This window comes from Strigops habroptila, chromosome 21 (assembly GCF_004027225.2).
Source record: "Strigops habroptila isolate Jane chromosome 21, bStrHab1.2.pri, whole genome shotgun sequence".
Classification (NCBI taxonomy): domain Eukaryota; kingdom Metazoa; phylum Chordata; class Aves; order Psittaciformes; family Psittacidae; genus Strigops; species Strigops habroptila.
In genome coordinates, this window is record NC_044297.2 from 277,634 (window position 1) to 305,210 (window position 27,577).

The window sequence follows — 27,577 nt, forward strand, 5'->3', positions numbered from 1 at the left end:
CGGGCGGGCGGGCACGTGTGGGCGCGGAGCGGAAGCGCGGGCGGGCGCGGTTGCCGTGGCAGCGGTCCCGGAGCCGCCATGGAGGCCGCGGCCGCGCTCACCGACATGTACGATCAGGCGCTGCTCGGCATCCTGCAGCACGTCGGCAACGTGGAGGAGTTCCTGCGCGTCCTCTTCGGCTTCCTCTACCGCAAGACCGACTTCTACCGCCTGCTGCTGCGGCCCGGGGACCGCCTGGGCTTCCCGCCCGGCGCCGCGCAGGCCATGGCCCTCCAGGTACCGGCCGCGCTGTCCCGGCGCCGCTGCTCCGCCTCAGGCCCGGCCGGGCGGGAGGCAGAGCCCCCGCTGGGCTGTGTTGTCCCGGTCGCTGGGCCTCGCCTGGCGCGTTTGTCCCGGCCGGGCCGGGCTGTGTTTACCGGGGGAGGTCCGGGAGAGACCGGGAATGGGGCCCGGGCTGCGCAGCAGCTCCCGGGTAACCGGCCCTGCCCCGAGGCGGGGAGGAGGCGGCGGGAGGGGGCCCGGGCGGGGGGGTGGGAGTCACAGAGTCAGCTCGGTTGGAAAAGACCTTCAGGATCATCCGGTCCAACCATTCCCCAGCACTGCCAAGGCCACCACTGCCCCATGGCACTGAGGCCTCGGCTACACGGGCTGTGAACACTTGCAGGGACGGTGACTCCAGCCCTGCCCTGGGCAGCCTGTTCCAATGCCTGAGCACCCTCTGGGGAAGGAATTGTTCCTCAGCTCCATCTAACCCTCCCCTGGTGCAGCTTGAGGCCGTTTCCTCTTGTCCCATCCCTTGTTCCTTGGGAGCAGAGACCAGCCCCCTCCTGGCTCCATCCTCCTGTCAGGCAGTTGCAGAGAGTGAGAAGGTCCCCCCTGAGCCTTCTCTTCTCCAGACTAAACCCCCCAGGTCCCTCAGCCGTTCCTCATCACACTTGTGCTCCAGGCCCTGCACCAGCTCCGGGGCCCTTCTCTGGCCCCGCTCCAGCACCTCAATGTCTCTTTTGTAGTTCTGGGCTTAACTCAGCCTTCAGCCTGTGCTACCAGGCATGGCAGAAGCAGACTGCAGGGTGGGATGACACAGCTTGGGCAGCATCCTCACCCTAGGGCAGGGCGGGACGGCTTTTCTCTGAGCAAGTGCGTGGTTTTGACCTGAATCAATCAGTTCTGGCTCAAAGCCCCACATGAGGTCACTCTGCTCCTTCACCTGGGCGAGCTGAGAGCTCCAAGTGAGCTCTCCTCCAGTTTCTCCTGGTGCAGCTTGGGCTGTTTGCACCTTGGAGGTTTGCTCTGAGCTTTGGCCTTGCAGACAGTCCCTGGGTGAGCACTGGCTCTCTTGGAGCCCCCTTCCCAGCCGGCAGTTGGAGCTCCTTGCTCTCCCCTTTGCAGGCAGAAGTGGCTTTGGCTGCCAGGAGACGACCCAGGACACGATTTCAAAAGATCTCCCAGGAGCTTGGGCTTTCTCCCAAGCTCTGTTCAACGTGGCCATGTGGCTTTTGAGCGAGTCACCAGCTGGTTTTGTTGGCGACTGAAGCAGCTCGGTGTAGGGAGTGGGGGGTGCATGGTGTCCAGAGCGGGAGGGACAGCGCTAAGTGCCCCAAACGCGTGATGCTTCTCCTCTCCTTCTCTCCTTGCTTCTCCAGCAGAGCTCGGCAGCTCGATGACCCCCTGGGTTTGCTTTTTGTCTTTCAGGCTTTCAAAGTCTTTGAGCGGATGGCCCGGCAGGATGATGAGAAGAGGCGCCGAGAGCTGGAGGCAAAGCTAAGGAAGGAGGAGGAGGAGGCTGCGGAGAGGGTGAAGCCGCCTGCTGCAGCTCAGGAGGTGGAGGTAGAGACAACAGCAGAGCACATCCCAGTGCCGGATGCTGGGGGAGCTGCGGGGACACAGGAGCCGGCTGGAGCCCAGGACACAGCCCCCAGTGTGGTGTCTGCAGAGCCCCCGGGGGCCGCAGCCCCGGCAGAGCTGCCCACGTAAGGGTCTCTCTTTGTGCTCCTGTAAGGGGGGAGGCAGAAGCATGGAGGTGGCGTTCGCTGTCCCACGCACAGCCCTTTGCTGTCCTCTGCGGCACTCAGCTCTGCGGGAGGCTCCCGGGAGGGCTCCTGCGGCTGGAGGCAGCGTGTACTTACCCACGGGAGGGCAGGGGTTTGCTCTCCTACAGCTGGTGTGGTGTCTTCCCATCCTGTAACCCTTTTCTCATGGCAGTTCGGTGTTGGACTCCCCTTGGGTGCTGTGAGACACCCGCAGTCGCTGCGAGGCAGTGCGGGCAGGGCTGGTGTGAGGCAGGCAGTGAGGTGAGCCGCAGCATCAAATACACACAGCAAAAGTGGGTCCAGAGACCTCTGGAGGTCCCTTTGCTCAGAGCTGGGCCAACTTTGAAGCTCAGTCAAGTGCTGCAGAGAGTTCTGTCTTTAGCTGTGCTCTTTTGCCAGACTGAGCTGCTTTCAAGCCTTGTTTTGTACAGAAATGTCCTTGTTCCAAAGTCCTTCCAGGGTGTCTGTGACTCCTCCAGCCTGGCTCTGCTGCACAGGGGAAGGGGAGCTCCAGCGGGCTGGTGTGGCCTTTCTGAACTGCTGCCTGAACACAGGGTCCTTCCCTGGGTGTCACCTTGACCCCGAGCCGAGGCAGAGCTGCCCAGCCCTTGCTCAGGGCCTCTGACACCACTGAGTCTCCTGGGACTCCTCCTGTGCCTCCTCAGCCCAAGGCAGTGCTTTGCCTCACCCGGGGGAGCGATGCCACGCACGGGCTGTGCCCCACTGCCACCTCCTCTGTCCTGTCGCAGTGCCGCTCGTGGTTGGAGCCCTGTGCACTCACCGCTGCTTTCCTGCTCCTGTGTGGGGCTCGCTGCAGTCTGTCCCTGCTGTCCCACTGCAGTGTGGTGAGGACAGCTTGGGCCGGTGAGCCCTGTCCTCCGGGCCGGTTTAGACCCAGCAGCAGTGAGAGCAGGCCGCTTGGGAGAGCCCCAAGTCCTTCCAACGCCATGAGGGGTAGAGAGGATTGAGAGCCCAGACTTCAGGGGCTGTGAGCCCCTGGCGTGTGGAAGGGATGGTCTGAGCACCAAACCCTTGGGGGCAGTGGCAGGGTAAGTGGCAGAGACGAGAGCCCGAGTGTGGCAGCTGTCGGGTGGAAGGGGAAGGGAAAGGGTACCAGTGGCTGCTCCTGGGCAAAGGGCCTGCTGAGTAACTTGATGCCATGGGGAGGAGGAGAAGGACTTAACTCCACGGGTCTGACACAAATCCCGCAGGATAAAAATAAGCCAGAAGCCAAAAATGAACTCACCTGAAAAGCTGCGTCCTGCTGCCAGCGCTGGCCTGGGGAAGGAAGGTTGTCCTGAGGGCTGTCAGTCTGACACCTCTCCCAGCACAAAATGAACGAGCCAAAAAAAGCCCTGTTGGAGCAGGCAGGTCTCTGTGCTTTCCAGCCTGGCTTTATCCTAATGGTGAGGGGGGACTCAAGGCCCTGGGAGCGAGAGGGAGCGGGGCTGCCCTGAGTGCTGCTGCCCCTTTGCAGCCCACGTTTCTTGCCTTCTGCCCTGTGAAATTTCCACTTGGGCCTTTTGTTGTGGGGCAGCAGCTGCTGTGAGTGGTGTTTAGGTGCTTGAAAACAGATGTCAAGGCTGTAGGAAGGGAACTGGAGGGATTAGGAAGGAAGCTGAGGGCCGGTACAGGGGCAGAACGTGTGGGACAGCGAGTGCATTGGAGCTGACAGGGACAGTTTCTGCTGCGGCTGGTGGGGCGAAGCGCTCACAGTCCCTTGCGCCTGCCCCGGTTGGGGGGGTGACACCGGTGGGTGACCCCGGCCCCACAGCCCCGCCGGTGTTTTCCAGGCCAGAAGAACAGGGTGTCTGCGGGCTCGAAGTAGGGCAGAGCAGGCACCAGTTTGTAAAAGGGCTGCAGTTGGTTTCTGGGCCTGTGGGGGGCACTGGAGCCCCCCGAGAAGCAGCAGGGACCAGGCGCGGGTGGCCTGGGCACCCCCCGACAGCTTATTAATAATTTAACCGGCTGCTTAATTCTGCACAGGCCCTTCTGAGCAGAACCCGGAGCCACCAGCCTGGCTACGAGGGGCGCATGAGTAATGTGCAGCTCCGGCTGCAGGGATGCAGGGAAAAGCTTAAACCAAACTGTTTTCCATGTCCCTCTCCCCTGCCCCCGCCGCTGGGAAGCAAACCACTGCCACCCAAATCTATATAAAAACTTGCTCATTCTGTCAACCTGACTGCTCCCTAAATGTAGGGCAGGTACCAGCCCAGATCTGCCAGCTCCCATCAGAGCCTCGCTGTGTGCCCGGGTGCTGGGGCGCTGGTGCTGAGCATCTTGCAGGGCGCACTGAGGTGGTAGCAGCTTTTTCGGGGTCGATGCAGAAGGGAAGAGCAGAATCAAGCCAGCTTTATGGGTGCAGAGGGCTGCCCGCGGGTGAGGAGGGTCTCCCCATGTCCCTCGCTGCCTGCGGAAGGCAGGGGATGCAGTGCCCGTTGCCGTGCCAAGGACTGAGGTGTCTTTGGGGTGACCTGGGCGCCAGGAGCTGTGCCGAGGGGCACCAGAGGTCTCCTTTGTGCCACCTCAGCCCAGCTTGCATGTGCCCTGGGTGTCCTGGCATCCCTCCCTGGCCATCGAGGCTCTCCTGCTCTCCCCTCACCGGGGGGGCAGAGGGGATCATACCCCCCCCACGGGGCCGTGCACCCCAGGGGTGCAGAGCTGGGGCTGGGGCTGCAGCCACACAGCTTGCACAGGCCCCGGCTCCGGCTCTTCCCCCATCTGCTCCCAGAAGCCATCCTTGCCTGAGCTCAGCTCCTAATTTTGAACACCTCCGCCACCCAGCACCCTCCCCTTCCCCCAGCTTGGAGTTCATCCTGCATATATTTGCCACACAGCATTTAAAATAGAGCCCGGCAGCCCACGTGTGGCACTGTGCAGCCCGGCCTGGGCGCTCAGCTTGTGCTTTCTGACTCTGGTTCATGGCTCCTCTCTGCTCCTTTCTTTCTCCAAGTAGAATGGGGGGCAAAGCCCTCTTCCCCCTGCCCTGCAAGCCCCACTCTGGCAGGAGGTGGTGGCAGGAGGTTCGTAGTGGCAGCTCTGGAAGCCTGTGCATGATGGTGAATGGTTACCCTCATGTGTTTCTCCATCCAGCCTTTGTGTCTCTTCCCAGGTGCTCCAGCCGGAGCTGCTCTGGGCTGTATCTTAGAGACCACCTTGGACTCAGGTGGACCCAGGTGGGGTCTCGCAGAGAAGGACCTCTGGGGTGGGCAGATGTTGAAGGGTTCCCCCAAAAGATGATGTTTCCGTCCCAGGTGGGAGCAGGGAGTTGGGGCAGCCTCTGCTGCCCCTGGGGCTGGTGTGGAGCCTTGAAACTGGACCGGCAGGACACGAGCGCTGAGCCAGAGCAGAATGAAACCTCGGGCTCTCTGTGGCCTGACTGTTCACCTCCTGCAGTGTGGAGAGAGAAGAAGAGGGTGTAGGAGGATACTGCAGTGAGCAGGGGGAGTTCATGCCTCCACCACTGCCATAGTTGGGCCTGGAAGGAAATGCTGCAGGTCTCTGTTGGGCTTGTTCAGCCTGGAGAAGAGAAGGCTCCTTAAGAGGAGACCTTAGAGCAGCTCCAGTGCCTAATGGGGCTCCAGGAAACCTGGAGAGGGGCTTTGGGCAAGGGCCTGTAGGGACAGGCCAAGGGGAATGGCTTTAACCTGCCAGAGGGGAGATTGAGATGAGCTCTGAGGCAGAAGCTCTTCCCTGTGAGGGTGCTGAGGCGCTGGCACAGGGTGCCCAGAGAAGCTGTGGCTGCCCCATCCCTGGCAGTGTTCAAGGCCAGGTTGGACACAGGGGCTTGGAGCAACCTGCTCTAGTGGAAGGTGTCCCTGCCCGTGGCAGGGGGTTGGAGCTGGAGGAGCTTTGAGGTCTCTTCAACCCAAACCCTTCTGTGATTCTTGCCATGCATGACCTGGGGAGGAGGCTCCCCTTGCCCTGTGTGTGCAGCGTGGCTGTGCTGAGGGAGGGGACGAAGATGCAGCAGCGTTGCCTGTGCCCCAGCCTGGCCCTGGCCACGGTGCCCCGTGTCCAGCCGAGCTGTGCTGTGGGGCTGGCCGCTGCTCTGCCGTCCCTCTGACGGGTGGCTCGGCAGTGGCCTACAAAACTCGCTTCGGTGCTTCCCATCCCACTGTCCCTGGCGAGAGGCAGAGCAAAATTGAACCGAAACGTGTTAATGTGGGGAGCTGACTGCTCTGGGGCTCCAGTTCTCTGCTCTCCTGAGAGCAGCCTCTTCCATTGCAAGCGCTGGGGCTAACCCTTCGTGGGGCACGCCGGGAAGCATCCCCAAGATGACACAGCAGCGCTCTGGGAAATTTCCATGAAGCTCCTGTTTGAATCTAATTCGACTTGGCACCGGCTTGGCTTTGCTGGAAGTCCAGATGGATGTTTGTCGTCGTGAGGTGCTTGCAGGACGCATTTTCTGGCATGGCTTTGTTCTCTGTGGGGTGCTGCAGAGGGGTGTTTCACTGCTGATCACCCTCAACAAGGAGCAGGGCTGTGGAGACAAGGTACCACTGCACGCTGCTGGCTTTGAGGCTAGTTTGGGTTGACTCAGAGGCACCATTATCCCAGGCTTTCTCCTCTCAAGCATTTTCCAGAACAGGCGGGGGACCTGCGGATGCTCCTGCTCAGCTGGCTCTACCTGGGCCCAGCCAGACCAGAAGCCAGTTAAACTGGTTTCCTTCCCCCAGCATCCCTGTGGGTTTCCTTGTGAGCTCACCTGAGTCCGTGCTGTTCTTCCAGCCTGACCCAGAAAGACAGAGCTGATCCATACTTGAGGGGGTGCGTGTCCTGGTTCTCATTCCTCTGGAGTGCAGGAGCTGCGCAGAGGTGCCGCAGGGAATTCCCCCGTCACAGGCAGGAGCCAGCCAGAGCTCGGGAGAACGGCCTGACCCGGTACCGCCGGGCTCCGTCTGGCCCCGTGTCCTGTCTGCAGCGGCAGCAGATGTTTAGGGAAGAGGAGGAGAACAGGCCGAGCGTGCGGGGATGTTTCCTGCCTGGTTTCCCCCGCCGCCGGCAGAGCGCGGCGCAGCGGCTTCTGTCTCCGTGCAGGCGGAGGGGCAGGGAGCGGTTCCCGTTTCCCTTCTCCGCCCCATGTGGGGTTTTCCTGCCGTGCCCGTTTCTCCCTTTCAGCCTGTTTTTAGGCTGACGAGTGAGAAGCACGAGGATGCTTCTCACTTACGCATTCTCGCGCTCCTCCTGGTCCTACATGATCCTCCGGTGTTCCTTGCTGATGCTGGGGTGGCAAGAGCCTGTGTGTTCTCCACTTCCTACCCTGTTTCTTTGCTCATGAGCTGTCCTCATGGGGCCATGAAACCCTCTTCCAGACACGTGGTCCTCCCCCAGGCAAGTGGAATCACTCAAACCCTTTTCCTCCCCTCCCTGCACTCCCTGATGCTGAAGACCAGCTCTCCAAGCGGGAGCTGCCTCCCATCACTGTTTGGTTTCTAGGAGGGATGTGTCCAAATTATACTGGGGGAAGTGGGGAAACTTTAAATTAAGTCCTCTCTGCCAAGCAGAGTCTTTCATCTAGTGTTGCAGCAGGGCCAGGGCAGTGACTGTCCCCCTGCACTGGGCACTGGTGAGGCTGCACCTCAAATCCTGTGTCAGTTCTGGGCCCCTCACTGCAAGAGAGACATTGAGGTGCTGGAGCGGGGCCAGAGAAGGGCCCCGGAGCTGGTGCAGGGCCTGGAGCACAAGTGTGATGAGGAACGGCTGAGGGACCTGGGGGGGTTTAGTCTGGAGAAGAGAAGGCTCAGGGGGGACCTTATCGCTCTCTGCAACTGCCTGACAGGAGGATGGAGCCAGGAGGGGGCTGGTCTCTGCTCCCAAGGAACAAGGGATGGGACAAGAGGAAACGGCCTCAAGCTGCACCAGGGCAGGTTTAGATGGAGCTGAGGAACAATTCCTTCCCCAGAGGGTGCTCAGGCATTGGAACAGGCTGCCCAGGGCAGGGCTGGAGTCACCGTCCCTGCAAGTGCTCACACCCCGTGTAGCCGAGGCCTCAGTGCCATGGGTTAGTGGTGGCCTTGGCAGTGCTGGGAGCGGTGGGACTTGATGAGCTTAAAGCTCTTTTCCAATCGAGTTGACTCTGTGATTCGTGCAAGGAGAGAGGCCATGGCCTCTTGCTGGGAGAACTGCTTTAACACATAAACCTTCTCCCACAGTGGTGGAAACTCGGCTGCTCGGCAGCGTCTTTTCAAAGGGCTGAAATGCTTGAGCTGAGGATGGGCCCCCCCCGGCCCTGTGTCTGGTGCAGCCCTGGGCTGGAACAAGCCTTTTGCAGCTGAGGAGGAATCAGCTGGGGTCCAGTTTTCCCAGTGCTTTCGTGGGCAGTTGGGCTCCTGGGGCTGGGTTGCTGAGCTCAGCAGTAGGGCGCCGGTTCCCCTGTCGCACACTGAGTTGCTCAGGGCTTTGGTTGCCCTACCAAGGTACTGAGCTCCCAAATTAGGTCCTGGGACCAAAAATAACTAAATTAAAACCTATAAATTTTTCTCTTAACAAGGAGAAAATCCCAGGGCTGGAGGTTTGGGACAGCGTGTGCCTCATTCTGATTTAAAGCTGCATTTTCTGTTTGCTTGGTTTAACACTGCGTTGTTCGTCGAAAGAAGTGGCCTAATGTGGAGAACTACCACGGTCTGGCATGGCCCCGTTGGCTGCCTTGTGTCTGAGGTGGGGGAGTCCGAGAGGCCACTTTGTCCTGTGCTCCCACAACTCAATCCCACTGGATTTCTTTGGCCTTACCCCCTTTTTTCCAGGGGAGCTATAACTGGACTTGGTTGTGTTGTATGTGGTTAGTTATTAGAGCCGCTTTGGCTGTGTGGAGGTGTCTCGGAGGAGACCTCTGAAACCCAAGGTTCTATCAGCTCTGTACAAACAATAAAGGTCCCAGGGGACTCCTGAACAGTGGCGTGTCCCACTGTCCTTGACCTACATATCCCGGCAGCAGTGAATCCAGCCCTCCGGTGACGACGCTCCGGAGCTCCTGGAGCTGGTGGTGGCATTTAAACTCGCCTAATGTCAGAAAGTTGGCTCTGTTGAACGGCTCCATAAATAACTCGGAAACCAAAAGGGAAGGCTCAAAGCTTTCCTGAAGTGTGTGAGCTTGGGAAAGAGGAAGGCTCTTACCTGGCCGGGAGAGGGGCAGAGCCGCAGCCCATGTGCTGGGGCTGGTGGGACTCTGGCTGCTGCGGGTTAGGTGGATTCACACTTGAGCTGCTGGGGTCAGTAGTAAAGGCATTGTCTTGTGGGGCACCTCGTACAGGGCAACATCATCCCCCCAACATCATCCGGGCTCAGTGGTGCAATGGGATACACGGGGAAAGTGTCTCCATGCGCCCTCTTTTTGGTCGTTGGTCCCATCTTGGGGATGAGTCGAAGCTCTGAGGCTTCCTGAAGGTGAGACCTTCCTGTAGAGCTGAGGGTGGTCACTGCGGGCTGGAGCCTGGCCGGGACGTGCCTGAGGTTTGAGGGTCAAAGGGAGGTGCTGGCTTCCATTTCTCAGTCTGGTTTTGAGAGCAGACTAGCAATGCTGCGCGTTGCAGGCCCGGAGGTGTGTGCTCAGGGTGGTGGCTCATTGGGGAACTGCTGCTGAGCTTCCGTCCGCTTTGGGGGTGAAGGAGACCTTCCACAGCTGGATTTGGGGTGTTTTCCCTCAGCAACCCATACGTACCTCAGCTGGAAGAAACCCTGAGGGTGAGGAGAGCCCCGGGACACCCCTGTGAGCTCACTGACAGCAGAGAGCTGCCGGGTGGATCCGAGTGGATCCCGAGGCTTTGTTGACTCTGTGGGTGTGAATTGAGCTGTAAGAGGGAAGGGTTTGGCATTCAGCAGCTCACTGCTGAGCCCGAGACCTAATTAACCGGAGTGTTGTGTACAAAGGGAGCTGTTCTGAAGTGCTGGGTGCCTGCAGGACCTGGTGAAGGGCCTCAGAGCCCATAGTCGCCCTCCTCCCGCCTCGGCGCTTTTCGGGTGAAAGCAGGAGAGACAAAGTGCCCGGTGCTGATGTTTTGATGCCAAGAGATGTTCAGTCTGGAGGTGGGGGAGGCTCCTTTGCAGCACGCTGGCAGGAGGAGCCCAAACCTGGTATTTTCCATACACGCAATCCCTGCAGCTTTGGAAATGCAGCTTTCCAAAGAGGTGAAACTTTCGGCTTCTCTACCTGTTACTCAGCTGCTCCAGCACCTGCCTTGGTACCCCGAGGAGCAGAGGCCACGTCTGACCCTCTTCAGTTTCTTCTTCAAAGCTGGGGTTTTAGCTCTGGCTGTAGTCTGGCTCATGCTGGGGCTTGACAGACGCTGTTGAGGGTGCACAGCCCTTCCCATGGCTTGAGGTGGCTTTGAGCTTTCATGTGGTCATGCTGGCAGCCAGGAGCTGCATTCCAGCATCGTGTGGGTGCCATGGGGGGGCCCTGGCCTTTCTGCAGCGACACAGGGAGGGCTCTGTCATCGCTGGCCCTTGCCCCGCTCCTCACACAGTGATTTCCAGCCCTGTTAGTGCTGGGAAGCCTGGATGCAGGTGTGGTCCAGGCTGCTGCCCCCCGCATCGGGGAGAGGGGTGTCTGATGGGAGCAAGGGCCTGGCTGACGACTGTCACCAGGGCAGGAGGACAGTGGCTGTGGCTTGTTCCTGTGCTACCTGCAGCAGCCGAGCTGAGCATATTGCAGAGGTTTTGGGGGGACAGGCTGCAAATGCTCCTTTCATCCTCCTCTACATCTTCCTCCCTGTGTGCTGGGAAGCCCAGCAAGATCTTTGAGCCAAGCAGTGCTGGCTGTGAGCTACAGGAAGATCTGAACGCTGCTGCCGTGGTCAAGGCAGAGGCTTTGAGGCCACAGCGAGCAGGAGGTAGGGTCCTTCTCCCACCACAGCTGCCAGCACTGGCACTTCGAGCTGCCGGAGAGGTGTCTGGCTTGGAGAAACCCACCTCAGGGCACGTGTTTCCAGGTGAGTGAGGGGGAAAAGCCCTCGGCTACAGCCCGGCTGTGGCTCCAGGTGTCCTGCAGCCTGCCCAGGTGCTTGCGTGTCAGCAGCAGCTTCTCTTCCTGCATTTCCCGATGCCTCCTTGAGTCATCGCAGCGCTGGGATGTGGGATTAGTTATGTTGATGGGTGCCACGCGCTGCAGGCTGCTGCCGTGGAGCAAGAGCCTTGATCCAAATGTCTGCTCACAGCGATGAGCGCTGGCTGCGGTGACGGCGCGGTGCATCTCCCTGGCAGGCTGCTGCCGATCTGGGTTAGGCACGCGGACGCCTTGTGCCTCGTTCTGTCTTTCCCTACTTGCTCAGAACTTCATTATTACTTAATGAGATCTTTCCATTCTTGGCAACCTCTTGAGCTTGGAGAAGATTTCATGCATCGCAGGGGGCCTCTGACAGTGGTTAAAATACAGAGCTGGGGAGGGGTGTCTCTGCCGTTTGCTGGCAGGGGGACTGTACGACACCATTCCCTTCTTTTTCGCACTCGGAACAGAGGAAGGTCTTGTGGAGGGGAGAGGTGTTGGGGTGTTTGGCATTGGGATGTGCTTGTGGGACCTGCCGGGATGTGTTGGCAGAGCACAGGTGGGGTAGGACTGTTATAAATCCCTCCTTCAGGAGCAGCTTTGCAGAGGGGAGCGGATCTGGGTCCCTGTTTCAGCATATGCTGGGTTGGTTGCCTCACAGCATGGCCTGGCTTTCTCCCCATATCATCCTCTTCTGCCTCAGCCAGTCCTGCTCGCCCGGCTTTAGCTGTCGTGGCTGTTTCTCTTCCCCACCCGCCTCCACATCTGCATCACTTCAGTGGTGTGACACGTTTTCCTTAAAGCTGCCTAAATAATTCACCTTGACTAAGAGCAAACAGCAGCGGAGCTGCTTCCCGGAGGAAGCTTTCCGTGAATGCCAAGTGGCTGGAGGGCATCCGCGGTGCCAGCAGCGCCCAGGCTCCTGAGCTTGGTGCCTTCCCTGGTCCTGGTGGACACTGAGCGTCAGGTTGGTATCCCAGACTTCCATCAGCCTGCTTCCCAAGAGGGCAGTGGTCCTGCATCAGAAAGCTGAGATGCTCCAGGCTAAGGGGATTGGATTCCTTAAGTAGGTCTGAAAATCCTTGGGATTTTTTTTCTTCTTTTTATGGAGAAAAAGAAGTCCTTTGGGATTAGGCCCATATTAGCTTCTTCCCCCAAGGCTTGCCCACCTTCAGCCTGCAGCATCGGGCTGAAGGACGGCTGCTCCCATGCCGCTGTATCCATTCCTCAACCTTTGCATTCTTGCCCCAAAAGCCCTCGGTAAAGAGGAACTCGGGGAGCTGCCCTACTTCTCCTTACATAGAACATTCAATCAAATCCTTCGGCATCTGGTTCCTGCTCTTGGGTTGTGTCCGGTGCTGCTTTTGCAGAGCTGGAGCTGGTGCATCGTGAGGATGGAGCCGCACTCAGCTGTGTCCGCAGAGAGAGGATCCCTCTGTCACCGTTTCCACATCACTCAGCTCATCGTGCGTCACCAGCCCACGGAGCTGGAAATCCTGGGATAAGAAATGCTCAGAAACCTGTAATCGAGGCCTGGTGTGCGGCTCGACCTGCGTGCAGCTCGGCCTCGGCCATGGCACAGCTTGGTGCCACTGCCGGCACATCCCCGTCCCCTCTTGCTGTGTCCGCGGTCCGACCCTGCGCGAGGGGAGCGGCGCCGGTGCTGGTGCCAGCGCAGCCGTGCAGCTCCGAGGAGTGGAAAACAGATCGGCTGCTTCTTGCCAGAGCATTGTTAAAGGTTTCACCTCCCCCAAAATGACACATCATGAGCGAAAATAGAACAAGACAGAACACACAGACCCACCCACAGCATCCCCACCACCCGGCAGCCAAGTGCACACGGTGCCAAACCCTGATGCTTTTTCACCCTCGCTGTCCTCAGCCATCGCCTGGCCCAGCGGCGGTGACCGTCGCACCGGGAGCAGCCGTGCTCCGGATCTGGCCTTGCTCTTCACCTGGTGGGTCTGGGCACGGGGCTGTCTCCTGGCGATGGGGCTGGTGCAGGAAGTTCTCTCGCCTGCTGCACGGTGGTGCTGTTGAAGCGACATGAGGGACGGCTTTGGCCGGGACACGCACCTCCAGCATGGTGGCCCAGCTCGGTGCAAGCAGGAGCTGCCTCCCAACCAAGGAGCTGGGTCCAATTTCTTGAGTGCCGCCGGCATGTGCTAAGCACAGTTGGACCAGGCAAGGATCTGGCTGGAAAACCTCCAGGAAAGGAAGAGTTCCTTCAGGAGATGGTAGAGCTGTCAGCTGTTTGTCAGAGGCGCCTAACAAGGCTGAGGCCCGTGTTCACCATCTCAAACCCTCATTTGCTCAGGAGCAGGCAATTTTCTGGCAGGGGAATTCATGGAGACCTTCACAAATTGCCCCTTTAATGGGGCACAAGGTCACCCCATTAGCTTGGGCTGTGAGGAAGGCTTATGCTTGTTCAGGCATGATGCTGTGCAAAGAGAAGTCCAGCAGAGTCATTGTGGAGCAAGTCCTGCCTTGGTGTCCATGTGGAAGGAGCACAACTGACACTGACCTCTCCAGGGGTGCCGTGAAGTGCCCTCACGGGGTGGTGAAATCCTACTGGGTGAGCTCTCAGCAGGGCTGAAACACGCAGGATGTGCCTGGTCAGCCCCAGCACTTCCCTCCCGAGGAAGAGGAGGCACAGCAAGGATAGACCTGGTGGCTTTGTGGCAGCAAGTGGCTGCCCCCAGGTCATGTTTATTGGTGGTGTGGCCATGGGGCGTTTGCAGCTGGTGTCTTACCCACTCTACACTTTGTGCTGATGGGTTTTGTCCCATCTTTGGTGCTTTGCATCTGCTCTAACAAGACTTGGCTGGGCACAGGCTCGCTGCCTCCCCCTTTGGCCTTTGAGGTTGTCCTGACAAAGGCAGGAGGGGAACGGCCTGGAAGGAAACAGCCATTTGCTGGTTCTTGTCTGGTTCTCTGCTTGAGCTCAGGGAGACACTGACGCTTGGGATGCTAACATGATTTCCCTCTGGTGTCTTGCTGGCAGGTTTGGGAGGAGCGTGGTGAGCTCTGCCTCGGCCCGTGCAGCCACTGAGCCTGGAGGTGGAGCTTCTGGTGTAAGGAGGGTGCAGTCACACTGAACGATGCTGCAGGCAGGACTGTGGGATGCATCCAGCACTGGGCCCACAACACCAGAGGGACATGGAGCTGCTGGAGCGAGGCCAGAGGAGGCCCCGGAGCTGCTGCGAGGGCTGGAGCAGCTCTGCTCTGGAGCCAGGCTGAGAGAGCTGGGCTGGGGCAGCCTGGAGAAGAGAAGGCTCCTGAAGGGGAGACCTTAGAGCAGCTCCAGTGCCTAAAGGGGCTCCAGGAAACCTGGAGAGGGGCTTTGGACAAGGGCCTGTAGGGACAGGCCAAGGGGAATGGCTTTAACCTGCCAGAGGGGAGATTGAGATGAGCTCTGAGGCAGAAGCTCTTCCCTGTGAGGGTGCTGAGGCGCTGGCACAGGGTGTCCAGAGAAGCTGTGGCTGCCCCATCCCTGGCAGTGTTCAAGGCCAGGTTGGACACAGGGGCTTGGAGCAACCTGCTCTAGTGGAAGGTGTCCCTGCCCGTGGGAGGGGGTTGGAACTGGAGGAGATTTAAGGTCCCTTCAACCCAAACCACTCTGGGCTTCTATGAGGTGCACCTCATATTCCTCCTGCAGGGCCCTGCAGACCCTGCTCTCCAGTGCCGTTCCCGCTCTCTGGTGCCATTCCCACTCTCTGGCTCTGTTCCCACTCTCCAGCACCGTTCCCGCTCCCCAGCGCCGTTCCCGCTCTCGCCCTCCAGCCGGTTCGACTCCCACCATCCGGGGGCGGTTGGAAGCCGGCAGCTGGAGCCACCGCGCGCCAGCACCGGTTCGGCGCTGCCATGCCAACCCCGTTTCCATGGCGATGGGCACCCAATGGGCGACCGCCAGGCAAGGCCAAGATGCCTGAAAAAAGATGCTCTTCCCCTGCTCCCAAATCCCCCTCTGGAGGCCGGGAGCCCGCGGGTGCTTCCAGACCCCAGCGCTGCCTGTGGTGGGAACCGGCTCTAAACCCACCGGGGGGCACGGGAGGTTGTAACGGGGCCGGTAAAACCCTCAGTGCCCCCCGCAAAACCATCAGAACAACAACAGGAACGGGGTGGGGGGGCTGTTGCCGCAGCCCCTCCACAACCCCCTCGACCGCCTTGGCTCTCATTGAATTAAAATCCCTGGATCGTGCGTAATGCGGAGGGTGCTGCAGCACGGCCACCCCCGCCCCTCCGTGCGGCGAGGGCCCCTCCGCGGGGGGTGCCCGCGGGGCGATGCGGTCCCCGGGGCCACCCGGCCCCGGCCCCCCTTTATGTAACGCGCTGCAGCCCCGTGTTTGTGGAGCTCCAGATTGGAGGCTTAGGTACATAGCAAAACACTTTAAAATAACTCTGCCTTTTGTGAGCACCGCAGCTATCTTTAGGAAGGGTTTGGCTTGATTTGAAAGCCTTCTCTGGGAGGTTTCAGTGAAACAGATCCTCAGCCTGCCTGTTCAAAGGGACACGGGGTGATAGAGATCTCACTTCTTGGCTGGAAACACTGTATTGATTATTGCTTATTGATCTGATAAGCCCCATCCTATCCCCACAACCGCCTCCTCATCCTTCTCCTAAGCTGGACGTGGCAGCTTGCGCCAAGCGTTGCTCGAGATGCACTTACCCAGTTGTCACATCCCAGGGTCAATGGAGCTCTGCAGCTCCATCACCTCTGTGCCCATGTCCCCCCAGCTGGGGGTTTTCCCAACCACACTAAAGTCAGGAGGAGGACAACGAGCTCTGGTTTTTCCTGGTGAGCCCAGCTCGCAGCAATGGCTCCGGGAACAGCACAGACCCTCTGGTGCAGGATGGTGTCCCCGGCTCCAGCTGCGGTGGGCAGCAGGGAGGTGGAGAGGCAAAGGAGTTTATCCTGTGTCTCACCACTTGTCCCATAGCCACCTGACTGCCCTTGTGCACACTGGGGATGGGCTGTGGGAGTCACCTGTAGTGGTGGTCCTGGGGCTGTGACCTGAACCTTCGCCCTTCCTGGGTAGGGCCAGCAGTGAGGGGGAGACCCTGGAGCTCAAGGGTCCTCCCTTTCTGCTTCTTGTATCCCACTTTCAGGTTTCCTGCTCTCCCCAGGCTCTGCTCCCTCCGGCACTTACCATGTTGCCCATTTCTCCCCCTCCAGGAGACAGGAGCAGTTCCAGACAAACCCCGACAGCTACAACGGAGCTGTGCGAGAGAACTACTCCTGGTCCCAAGACTACAGCGACCTGGAGATTAAAGTGCCCGTGCCCAAGCACATTGTGAAAGGCAGACAGGTAAAGTGGTGTCAGTGGTGTGTCTTCTAGCATTTCCCTTTCCCTCGGGTGCCCAGCTTGTCTGGGAAGCTGTGCTTGGAGCAGGAATGCTCCTTGTCCTTCATACTCAAGGAGGAGGATGTGGCTGTGCCTTTTTGTCTGGTGCTGTGTGTATGGACCCAGCCTGCCCATGTTCCTGTTGGGACTGCGGTGTCCCCTTGCTCTGGCCCTGGCGGGTTCCCTGGCACTACCTGGCACTTTGTCTCTCTGCTTCCACTGGCTGCAAAGGCACATGTGGGTTTCTGAGCCTGGCAGGGGGGGATTGCTCCTTCCCCATTGCTCCCTCTGGCTTGGAGCGTCTCCTGCCTCTCGTTTGCAGGTGGGAGCTGCTGGAACGGCTCGTCTGGGACTCGGGAACTGGAGCAGGCTCAGGTGTGGGAGACGTGACCTGCTCCAGGCGGAAGGAGCTGGGGCCCCTCTCCCTGGCTGCCTGCATGGGCAGGGGGGTCTCACCTCCCTCCTTGGCTCAGACAGGAACTTTCCTTCTCTGTCATGTCAGTTTTTCTTCCCCACTTCTGTCCCCTCCTGGGGAGGGACTCACGGTGCCCGTAGTGCCCGTGGCTGGCCTTAGTTGGACCCAGACATTTGAACTATCCTGTCTTTCCCAAGTGCTGCCCTCCCCATAGCTGAGCCTGTATTTTTCCATTTGGGAAGTCCTTGCTCCCCCACCTCCTGTCCTCCTCTGCTTCCAGGGCGGCTGAAATGAGCACGCTTGGGTTTGTTCACTAGCTCCAACCTACACAGCTCTGGATCATGCCAGAAGAGTGTAATTGGCAGCAGCAACCCGGACCGGAGGGTTGAGGGAGCAAACGGCTGCCATGGGGACAGCAAGGGACTGGGAGGTGCAGCGCTCCCAGTGGGTCTCCAAAACAAACCCAGGCTGTTTCTTGGAAGGATTCAGAGGCATCCAGACGGATGTTCTATCCCTCTGCATCCTATTGCCACCACGATGCCTCTCGCTGCCCGGGGAAGTGCCCTTTGTGCTGGGGGAGTTGTGTCCTTGCCAAAACAGAAGTCCATGAGGCTTTGCCTGCCCCATCCTTTGCCCCCCAGAGGCACGGGGGCCTCGCCGGGGCAGGAGGAGCAGGGCCAGGGTGCACTTTGCTGACCTCCCCTTGACTCGAGACTTGATTCCCTGCGTCTCTCCCAGCCTCGGGGGGCTGGAAGCAGATGGGTCATGGGCCAGAGCAGGTGGGTCAGAGCCATTTCAAAGCTCGATGGACTTGGGTTCCTGCAGGAAAGAACCATTCCCCTGCATTGAGCAACGCACCTTCATCTTCTATAAAGATGATGAGGTTTTTGGCTTCTTCCTGCCAAGGCAAGATTAAAACTCTCCCGGGTTTGGTCCCCGGGCTCAGAGCGCGCCCGGCTCTAACGCTGCTCAGAATCTTCCTTCTGACACTTTCTTGGATTCAGGCTGTTGCTATGGCACATTTACACTCGGGAGAGCTTAAGGTTTCCTTGTATGGAGCTCCAAAAAAGTGCCCGTGGAGCAGGAACGGGTGATGGGGTGGGTGGGAGCATCTTCCCCTGTGCTCCCCACCTCTCTGATCTACTTACAGGCGCAACAGGGGCCCGCGGCGCTGAGCGCTCCCGGAGCACTTAACCCAAGACGATGGCAGCGAGCACCGCGTGTGCCCGGCCGCAGGAGCTCGGGCTTTGCTCCTTTGCATTCCCGGGTGATGTGGGCGTTCTGGTGCGCACAGAAACCGCCGTGGGGCAGAACCAGGGCAGAGCCAAGCCCCGGGTCTCCTCGTGAGCGGCGTTTCGGGGGGCAGAGGTGCTTATGGGGAGCTTGTGCCACTGCTTGTGGCTGCACTGCCGGCACAGCATGTTCCCGGTGGGATTGCCCTTGGCTTCCCTGCAACCACTGCCCTGGGTCTGGTGCTGGTTGTCCGTGCCTGGCAAACTCCAGTTTTGGGGCTGTACAGGGCAGGATGGGGCAGTTCAGGTGAGGGGAGTCAGAGGGAGGAAGGGCAGCCCCTCAGAGAGCCTGGCCACCCTCCCATGGAGCAGAGGTGGAGTGAAACTCCCCAAGGTATCCAAGAAGGTGCCACGTGCACCAAATCCTGCATTCACTGGGCACCACTGCGTGTGCATGAGACCTCTTGGACATTTGTCTCCACACGAGGTGGGTCAGGGCTCTCTGGTGGTGCATGTTGTACTCCCATCACCGCTCCTGGAGGGCTGGTGTGCCAAGAGGGACTTTGTGCTGGCTGCAGGTAGAAGCCGGTGCTACACTTGCCTCGTGTGCTGGGTTAAGGCTGCTGATCTCTTCTTCTGTGCCTTTCATATCTGCAGCCTCCCTGGCCCTCCACGTCCCAAAGCAGCCCCCCCAGAAGGTGACTTGGGGGTCAGTTTGCTTTTTCCCCCTTGGCTCGCTCTGGGCAGGCCCTGTGCTGTGCTGAGAGCCCGGGGTCAGCATCCCCGACCAGGAACCAGGGCAGTTGGTGGCAGGGTGCAGAGCCTCATCCCCACACCTCGGCTCTGCGCTGGAGGAGGCCGCTCCGTGCTGCAGCCTCTCCAGAGATGTTTCCCATCCGGAGGCTGTCCGCAGCCATGTGCCAGGGAGATCCCAGGGGAGCTCATGTCCCTTCCCTGATCCTGTGTGGCCGTGGTCCTGCTCCCAGCCGCAGCAGTGCAGCTCAGTCCCGGTGTCACGCTGGGCTGCGTGTCCAGGCCTGTGCTGCAGCCCTGGCAGGTCCCTGTCACACGCAGCGGGTCTGGGGGCTTTATCTGGGGGGCATCAATCAGATGGAGCCGTGGTGCCCACCCCGGCTGGAGCGGCTTTGCCTGTCTCTTGCCTGCGTGGAGCTAGTGAGCTGCTGGAAATCTCCTAGGTAATGGATAATGTAATAACATTTCAAATGAGATCTGCAGAGCCGGAGGAAGATCTGGGGGAACTCTGGGAGAGAATGCAGGCAAATCTCACCGCAGTCTCCTCCTCTTGGGCCAGAGACAGGGCAGCGCTGGGGACCACCAACCTGCCCCTTCCCGGCCAGGTCCTCCCTCTGTCCCCAGGCCTGGCTCGGGCTCTGCTGGCGGCGGCTCAGGACCGAAAGGGAAAGCGGGGAGCAGATGGTCTCTCTGGAGAGGGAGGTTCTGCGTGTGGTGCAGCAAAGCTGCAGCCTGCCTCTGTCTCCCCAGGGGAGAGGCATGTCACCTCCGCGGCAGGTCGGAGCAGGGTTCCCCATATGGCTCCTGCGGGCAGGAGCTGGCCCCGTTCCTGGGGACGGAGCTGCCTCGTCCCCTCGTCCCCGCAGCGAGGAGAAGGGAGCTGGGCTGCAGCGTCCCCTCCTTGCACCCTGGTGGGAGGCCTGGGCTGAGCCTGTGCTGGCTCCGGCAGCTCGTGGTGCGGTGCAACAGAAGGGACGAGCTGCTGCTGCTCTTGCTAGTGCAGAAATCCCCGGATGGCTCCTGCTGGGCAGGGAAGCGCTCAGCCCCCAGGAGGACACTCGGCCATGGCCAGCTCATCACGGTGGTGCTGAGCACCCGCTGTGCTCCTGCAGAGCTGGCTCGCAGCAAGTGGGCATCCAGCCTTTGAGCACTGTATGGAGGAGGCCTGTAGTTGTTGCTGGTTTTCTCTGTGGGGAAACTGAGGCACGGAGCAGCCGCGGTGGCAGAACCAGCTGCCTTGAATCCTTCTAGGGCTCCATCCGCTGGGCCCTGTAGCCTCTGATCCCAGAGAGGTTTCCTTTCTACTCCGAGCTCTTGCTGCGTGCTCAGAAATGACAGCGGGATTCCCAGCCTCCTGCTACACACGGGTCTGGAAGCTCTGCTTTCTCTCTCATCCCCAGCGAGTGCACTTGAGCCCGCACCCCAAGTAGCACAGCAGGAGGGCAAGCAGGAGCCTCCCTGCTTATTTCCTCTCTCTGTGTTTCCAGGTGTCTGTGGATATCAGCAGCAGCACGATTCGTGTAGCAGTGCTGGAGGGGAGCAGCCCGCATGTCCTCATGGAAGGGAAACTCACCCACAAGATCAACACGGAGAGTTCCCTCTGGAGCCTGGAGCCAGGGAAGTGTGTTTTGGTAAGGGGCTCTCTGCACCTTGGCCTGCAGCTCTGCTGGGCTTGGCTGGAAAACTGGAGCAGCTGGAAGTTTGGGCCAGGTCTGGACGGGGTCTGGCTTTCCCTGTCCAACATCCAGCTCACTCTGCCCTTTGTGTGCTGGGCCTTGCCTCTGGCTCCTGAGGTGCCCCTCCGAGCAAGCTGGCAGAGCAGCACAGCCTTCGCGTTGGGTGAGGAGGGTTCCCAAGCGCCAGCCTGCAGTGGTGGGAACACACCAGTTATCTAGAGGTGGTCACCGTCCCCTCATCCCAGCACATGAGGTCTGCTAGCAGAGAGAGGCTATGGCACAGCACCGTGGTGCTGGTGCTGCCTGCCTGTCCTCACCAGCTTTGCCCTCTGGTTCTCCTGGCCCTGGTCGTGCTCCAGCATCCTGCAGATGCCTGTTCATAGAATTATGGAAGTGTTTGGCTTGGAAGGGACGTTAAAGCTCCTCCAGCTCCAACCCCCTGCCACGGGCAGGTTCCACTAGAGCAGGTTGCTCCAAGCCCCTGTGTCCAACCTGGCCTTGAACACTGCCAGGGATGGGGCAGCCACAGCTTCTCTGGGCACCCTGTGCCAGCGCCTCAGCACCCTCACAGGGAAGAACTTCCTGAGATCTCATAGAATCACAGAACGGTTTGGGTTGGAAAGGACCTTAAGGTCATCTAGTTCCAGCCCCCTGCCATGGACAGGGATGCCTCACACTAGACCATGTCACCCAAGGCTCTGTCCAACCTGGCCTTGCACACTGCCAGGGATGGAGCATTCACCAGTTTTTTGGGCAACCTGTTCCAGGGCATCAGCACCCTCACAGGGAAGAGCTTCTTCCTTAGATCTAACCTGAACTTCCCCTGTTTGAAGCAGTTGCTCTGGCTCCTTCTCTGCCTTCAGCAGATGCCGCGGCTTGTGGTGTGCCTGTGCCCCAGCACCACAGATCTTCCCTCTCCAGGTGGTTCTGGGGCTGCGGCTGCCCAGTGGTGTGTTACTGGTGGGTTCTCAGCCTCGTGGCTCGTTTCTTGTGTGCTCACAGGCTGAGGTGGTGAGTTCTGTTCCCAGCTGAAGCTGTCCTGGGGGTTGTGTTGCTGCCCATCAGCATGGGATCTCGTGTCAAACAGTTGCCACATTCTTGTGTGAGTTTTGGGGCCACTACAGATCTGTATGGATGCACTGGGGGGTGGCAGACTGGTACCAAGAGAGAGGAGCTTCTCCAGCTCCATTAGGCCATTGAAAGGATGTGAAAAAGGAGGCAGTGGCATCATTAACCTGCCTTTTAAAGTGTTCTTAAACATCTTGAGAATTAGCTGACCTGGGAAGAGGAATGATCCTGGGAAGGAGTAAACCTGTTCAAGAGGAGGTGGCCCAGCAGGTGGCTGCTGGGAATCCCTGGTGCGTGCTCCCAGGATCAGTAAGGGAGGCGATGTTTATTAAATACCCGGTGCCAGAGGAGCAGGATGGGAGCAGGATGGGAGCAGGATGGGAGTGGCATGCAGATGGAGTGAGACTTGGGGCAGCATGGGGGGCAGTCCCGTCACCTCCAACCCCTGAGCTGGGTCCCGCCTCCCGTTCGCGCGAGCACAGGGTTGTAAGGCTCCAGCTGGCTGCCAACATATTGATGGTGGGATGGAGTTTCGCTTGAAGAATTGTAGGTAACTGGAGCAGAGTGAGTAATTCTCGTCCAAGAGCACCTCCTTTTCCCATGCGCCGAGTAGCCAAAAGTGGTTTGTGATTCTTCCCGATCCATTCATCAGGAGACACACAACCACGTGTTAATGAACTGCTCCGGTCAGCGCCCGGGGGCCTGGACAGGACCCACGTGGTTCAGTGGGGGCTCACAGGGCTCACGGGCCCTTCCTGTTCCCGAGTTTGTGCGTCCACACGTTGTGCAGCTCCACGTGTGGTGGTCAGGACTGTCTCGGTCCTGCAAGATGCTCTAAGGTGGTACCTGCCTTCCCTCCCCGGGACCTGGGGCAGGGGGGATTAACAGCTCAAACCAAGCTCACCAAGTGCCAGCACAGAGTCATGCGTGGAGGTCCTGGCCACCTTGGATACTGCCTGGGGCACCTCAGTGGCTGTGTCCAGAGGAAAGCCCATGTGTGCTCGTGTTCCTGTGGTCTGGGATGTGAGTTGAGGCAATCCCTGCGGGCACAGCTTGATCCGTGTGCTGAGGAGGTGAGATCTTGTCCATCTGGGAAGGTCCCAGTTCTGTGCAGACAGGCTCTTGAGTCCTGAGTGCTCTTGCGGACACGTCAATGATCACCGAGATCCCTGCGTGCTCCAGGCAGCTCTGTCCACACATCCTCCTGCTCAGGATCACATCCCAGGCCCGTGCCGAAGCCCTGGTCCCGGGTGCAGTCCCTGTGCTCTCCCTTTGCTGGCACACCCGCTCGCTTGTCAAAAGTGAGGTTAAAATAACTCCGCACAAGCTGTTTTTAGAAGTCCCGGCTGGGTGTTGTGCACAACGCGCTTGGGGATTATTTTCGTGGTTGAGGATTCTTTCCCCCTGTTCCCTCTCTTTTGCTCCTCCTCTCCAGCGCTGGTTATCCACACTTGGGCTTTTGTCACCAAGTCCTGCCTTGAACAGCGATCACAGCCTTGGGCTTGTCATCTCGTGAGCTGCAAAGCCGAGGTAATAACAATCTGCGGTGCTCTCCCTCTGTCCTGCCCTCCACACGCTGCAGGGAACGTCACTTCCCCAAGCATCTCCCACTGACTTTGCTGTTGTTCCCAAAGGAAAGCAGGTGGTGAGAGGCTGTTTTTCCAGGACTTACATCCCTTGACAGCATCTCTCCAGCTCTGACAAGGTATTTAGTATCCAAGAGGAAACCTCGTGTTATGACAAAGCCCAGCACTGGCACCAAAGGGCTGTGAGCTTCCCAGCAGGGCATGGAGCTGCGACATGACCCCGTGTCCATGCCAGTGACATCTGTCACCCTCTTTGTGCCACTGGAGGATCCCTCCTGGCCACCGATGTGCCTGCCGAGTGTCCCGTCCCTCCCGCGTGCCCACCAGCGTGGGACAGCCCCTTCCCTCGTGCTGACGGGCACGGCGTTGGGAATGTGAGCAAAAGGATGCTGCCAGCTTCGGATACAGCAGCAGGGGGGTCTCCCCTGAAAGCCTCCCTCTCCTCAGGCCGCCGCTGCAGAGGCTGTTCCTGCCTCCCTGTGCACCCCAAGAGACTCATCTGAGCTTTTACCCCTTTGGGCTGTGGGTTAAGGGTCTCCTTGCAGCCCAGGAGGCCCTTTGGGACCTGCCAGCTGGGAAAGCAGAGCCAAAGCCTGACCGAGAGCCCGGGCACACCGCAGGGACCTGATCCTTCCTCTGGTTCATGGCCATGGGCATTGCTAGGACCCCCGAGGTCCCAGCCTGAGCTGTCAGCTGGGAAACTTGTACGTTCAGCTTCAAGCATGGGCATATCGAAGTGAGGAACATAAATCAGGTCAAGATTTGTCCTTGTTCTCTCCTCTCTGCTCCCGCCTGGAGCCCCTCGGGAGCGTGCCGCCTGCTGGCGGTGCTGGCGGTCGCGTGCCAGAGCCTTTCTCCATGGGTGGGATTTGCAGGACATCCCCCTGCCTGGGCTGAGACCAGGGCTCTGCCACAGGCTCTTGGCTTTCCTTACCTCGACCTTCTTGGTGAGGCTCCAGCCCGTGTCTCCATCACTCCAAGCTCTTGCAGGCACCCAACCAAGTGATGGGCTGGATCAACAGAGACCATCACCCTGAGCCTGTGCTTCCATGCTGGACGCTGGATGTGTCCATGGCAAGTGCTCCAGCACTGCTTCCAACCACGAAACCCCAGACTCAAGGTGGTAGAGGGAGAATTTTGCCATGGCCTGCAGGCATTTCGGAGCCTCTCATCAGAAAATGGGGATCCCACCTGGGAGCAGGTCCCACTTTTCCATCTCTCCCCCTGGAATAAAGGGGGATGAGTAAATTCCCCTGTGTGCATGTGGGGCACCACAGAAACGCTTCTGAGGGAATGAATAATTCCATATTCTCAGCAGGGTGGGAAGCGGCATGTGGTCAATAAAGTGAGGGCTACTTATGGGGCAGGGGGAGGAAAGGATCCCCTGAGGATCTGTGGACAAGGGGATCCACCTGGTCCATGGCTCCGTGGTGTTCCCTGGGGCCTGCTGGTGGTGGGCGCAGTGGCAGGGCACCAGGGATGGAAGGGGATTTGGTAGGGACAGGATTTGGGATGGGTTTTCCTTCCCCTGATGCTCTGGGATGGAGGTGGGGTGATGCCTGTCAAGCCATGGAGTCCTCTGGCATCCGTTCGTCCCTCTGCTGCCAGGTTGGCTCCGGTGGGGACAGCAGCAGTGCCGTGAGAGCTCAGCTCTGCGGGGACATCCCCGCTCTTGGTTTCATCTCATCCCTCTTGTTTCAAAGCCTGAGGAGCAGCAGTGGGCCTGGAGCATGCTCCTGCCGCTGGCGTGGGGCTGCTGCTGCCCCATGGCTCATCCTGCTTCCCAGGGGATGGCATTCCTGGGGGAATTTGGCCTCCCTCCACCTGCCCGCCCAGGGCTGGGAAGCCCCCAAGCAAACCTGCGGCGGCTCTTCCTCCCCTCTAAAGCGGAACTGTGCAGTTCAGAGGAGAGCAAGCACATTGTGTGGCCTGAAAAGCGAATGCCTTCCCGGGCTGGAATGTTTTCCCTCTGCTCTCCCAGGATTAAGCCCCAGCCACCCCCTCCAATATTACCTGGTTCTCCTCTTTGTGCTGCAGACACCAGCTCCGCACCTTTAAGGGCTTCCTCTGTTTTCCCCTCCAGAGCTGTGGAGCTTCCAGGGAGGTTTGGCTAAATTGTGTTGTCTGCCTTTATTGATGGCTTTGCAGAGGCTGACGAACACCATAAACCTTCCTCGCTGCTGGCATTAGTGCTGGAATAACACGGGAGGAAGGAGCCCACCTCTCCCGGCCAAACCAGATCAAGGCACTCGGGGGTCATGGTTTGGGATGCCCCAATGGTGGCAACGTCACCTTCATTGTCACCCACATGAGGGCTCCTGGGCCAGAGGAATGAGGAATGATGGCACTGCAATGGTGGGAGCCGCAGCCCCACGCTCTGCCAGGCAGGGCTTCTTCCTCACATCATATCACAGCCTGGCTTGGGTTGGAAGGGACATTAAAGCTCATCCAGTTCCAACCCCTGCCACGGGCAGGGACACCTTCCACTAGAGCAGGTTGCTCCAAGCCCCTGTGTCCAACCTGGCCTTGAACACTGCCAGGGATGGGGCAGTCACAGCTTCTCTGGGCACCCTGTGCCAGCGCCTCAGCACCCTCACAGGGAAGAGCTTCTGCCTTATCTCCAGCCTGAACTTCCCCTGTTTCAGTTTGAACCCATCACCCCTTGTCCTATCGCTCCTGTCCCTGATGAAGGTCCCTCTCCAGCATCCTTGTAGCCCCCTTCAGACACTGGAAGCTGCTCTGAGGTCTCCACGCAGCTTCTCTTCTCCAGGCTCAACAGCCCCAATGTTCTCAGCCTGGCTCCATACGGGAGCTGCTCCAGCCCCTGCTCATCCTTGTGGCCTCCTCTGGCCTCGCTCCAACAGCTCCATGTCCTTATGTTGGGGACACCAGCCCTGCACACGGTGCTGCAGGGGGGGTCTCCCAGAGCGCAGCAGAGGGGCAGGATCCCCTCCCTGAGCTGCTGCTCACGCTCTGGGGGTGCAGCCCAGCACACGGCGGGGTTCTGGGCTCGGAGCAATGCATGGGCATGGCTGAGCTCATAGTGGGGGTACCACATCCCAGGAGCTCCTCTGCTGCTCTCTGACCTGCGTCTCCCCCCCAGATCAACCTGAACAAGGGGGACGAGTACTGGTGGAACGCCATCCTGGAGGGCGAGGAGCAGATTGACATCGACAAGATCAACAAGGAGCGCTCCATGGCCACGGTGGACGAGGAGGAGCACGCCGTGCTGGACCGCCTCACCTTCGACTACCACCAGAAGCTGCAGGGCAAGCCCCAGAGCCATGAGCTGGTAGGTGCAGCCTGCCCCACACCACCGTGGGTCCCACCTCCAGTTAAAGGGTGCGCCATGGGGCACTGGTGATGGGCGCATCCACAAGCCTCACCTCGCTGCTCTGGGTGGCTGCGTCCCTTACCCACGGTTGTGCTGTCACCCAGGGCCGGGGGGGCTGCTGCTGACCCCACAGCGCGGCTGCGCCCCGTGGGTCAGCCCCAGCCTGACAGGAGCCTGTGTTCTGTCTGCAGAAGGTGCATGAGATGCTGAAGAAGGGCTGGGACACGGAGGGCTCCCCCTTCCGCGGCCAGAAGTTCGACCCCTCCATGTTCAACATCTCCCCCGGCGCTGTGCAGTTTTGACGGCGGCACCAAAGGAAGCGGGGAGAGGAGGAGCCCCCGGGGGAGCCCCATCACCCCGGTACCGGCCCGGTGGCGCCATGTGAACCGGATCTACATCCCATCACCGCGGCGACCCGGCGCCGGGACCCTCCTCCCCTCACCTCCGCTGCCGGGGGCTCTCCTCTGTTCTGGAATAGACCGAGCTCACGGGGTGACACAATCGTTATTCCTGGGGGATGAGGATGCTTCTTTTTGGGATTCGGGATGGGGGAACCCTCCCTGCCCTGACATTGGGCAGCTTTGCCCCAGCCAGCACCGGGGGGGGTTCTCCTGGGTTCACCCCCATTGCCGGGATGGGGCTGGAGGTCAGCGGGGAGCACGTACAACATGGGGGTGGGTCCCAGGCACGGGGCTGCTGGGCCCCAATGGCCACCAGCCCTTCCATACCCACAGCACTGTGGGGCCTGGGAGGGGGGACATGAGAACCCAGCCCCAGCCTGGTGCTTACAGCTTCCCACAGACCCCCATGCTGTGGCTGGGGGGGGTCTCTGACCCACACCCTGACCCCCCCCGGACCTCCCGGCCCCCCCTTGGTTTGCAATAAACACGTTTCTTGAGCGCAGGGCCTGCAAGTGATTCGGTGCCACCACACCGGGGGGAGCATGGCCCCCCCACAGCACAAGGACATGCCGGGAGGGCCCTGAGGATATCTGTCTGTAGATGGGGGTCCCAGTGCATGGATCCTGGGCTGGATTTTGGGGTCTGTGGGGGTGTGGATATGGCATAACTGGGGGGGGGGGGCTGGATTTTGGGGTTCTTGGGGCATGGATATGGGATAACCAGGGGGGGTGTGGATTTGTCAGGGTGAGCGCCG

General features: G+C 59.8%; 1 protein-coding gene and 1 long non-coding RNA gene across 2 annotated transcripts; both read left to right on the forward strand.

Moving 5' to 3' along the window:
• On the forward strand, positions 1-27,325 carry NUDCD3 (NudC domain containing 3). The gene is made up of 6 exons (XM_030510160.1): positions 1-276; positions 1,693-1,970; positions 16,190-16,322; positions 20,246-20,389; positions 26,192-26,380; positions 26,614-27,325. The coding sequence occupies exons 1-6, from the start codon at positions 79-81 to the stop codon at positions 26,722-26,724; spliced, it is 1,053 nt and encodes a 350-aa protein (XP_030366020.1). The 5' UTR covers positions 1-78; the 3' UTR covers positions 26,725-27,325.
• LOC115618516 lies at positions 21,227-25,435 on the forward strand. Its single transcript, XR_003994825.1, has 2 exons — positions 21,227-23,032; positions 23,137-25,435. It is a non-coding gene; the product is annotated as an uncharacterized LOC115618516 (long non-coding RNA).
• Positions 27,326-27,577: the final 252 nt, after the last annotated feature.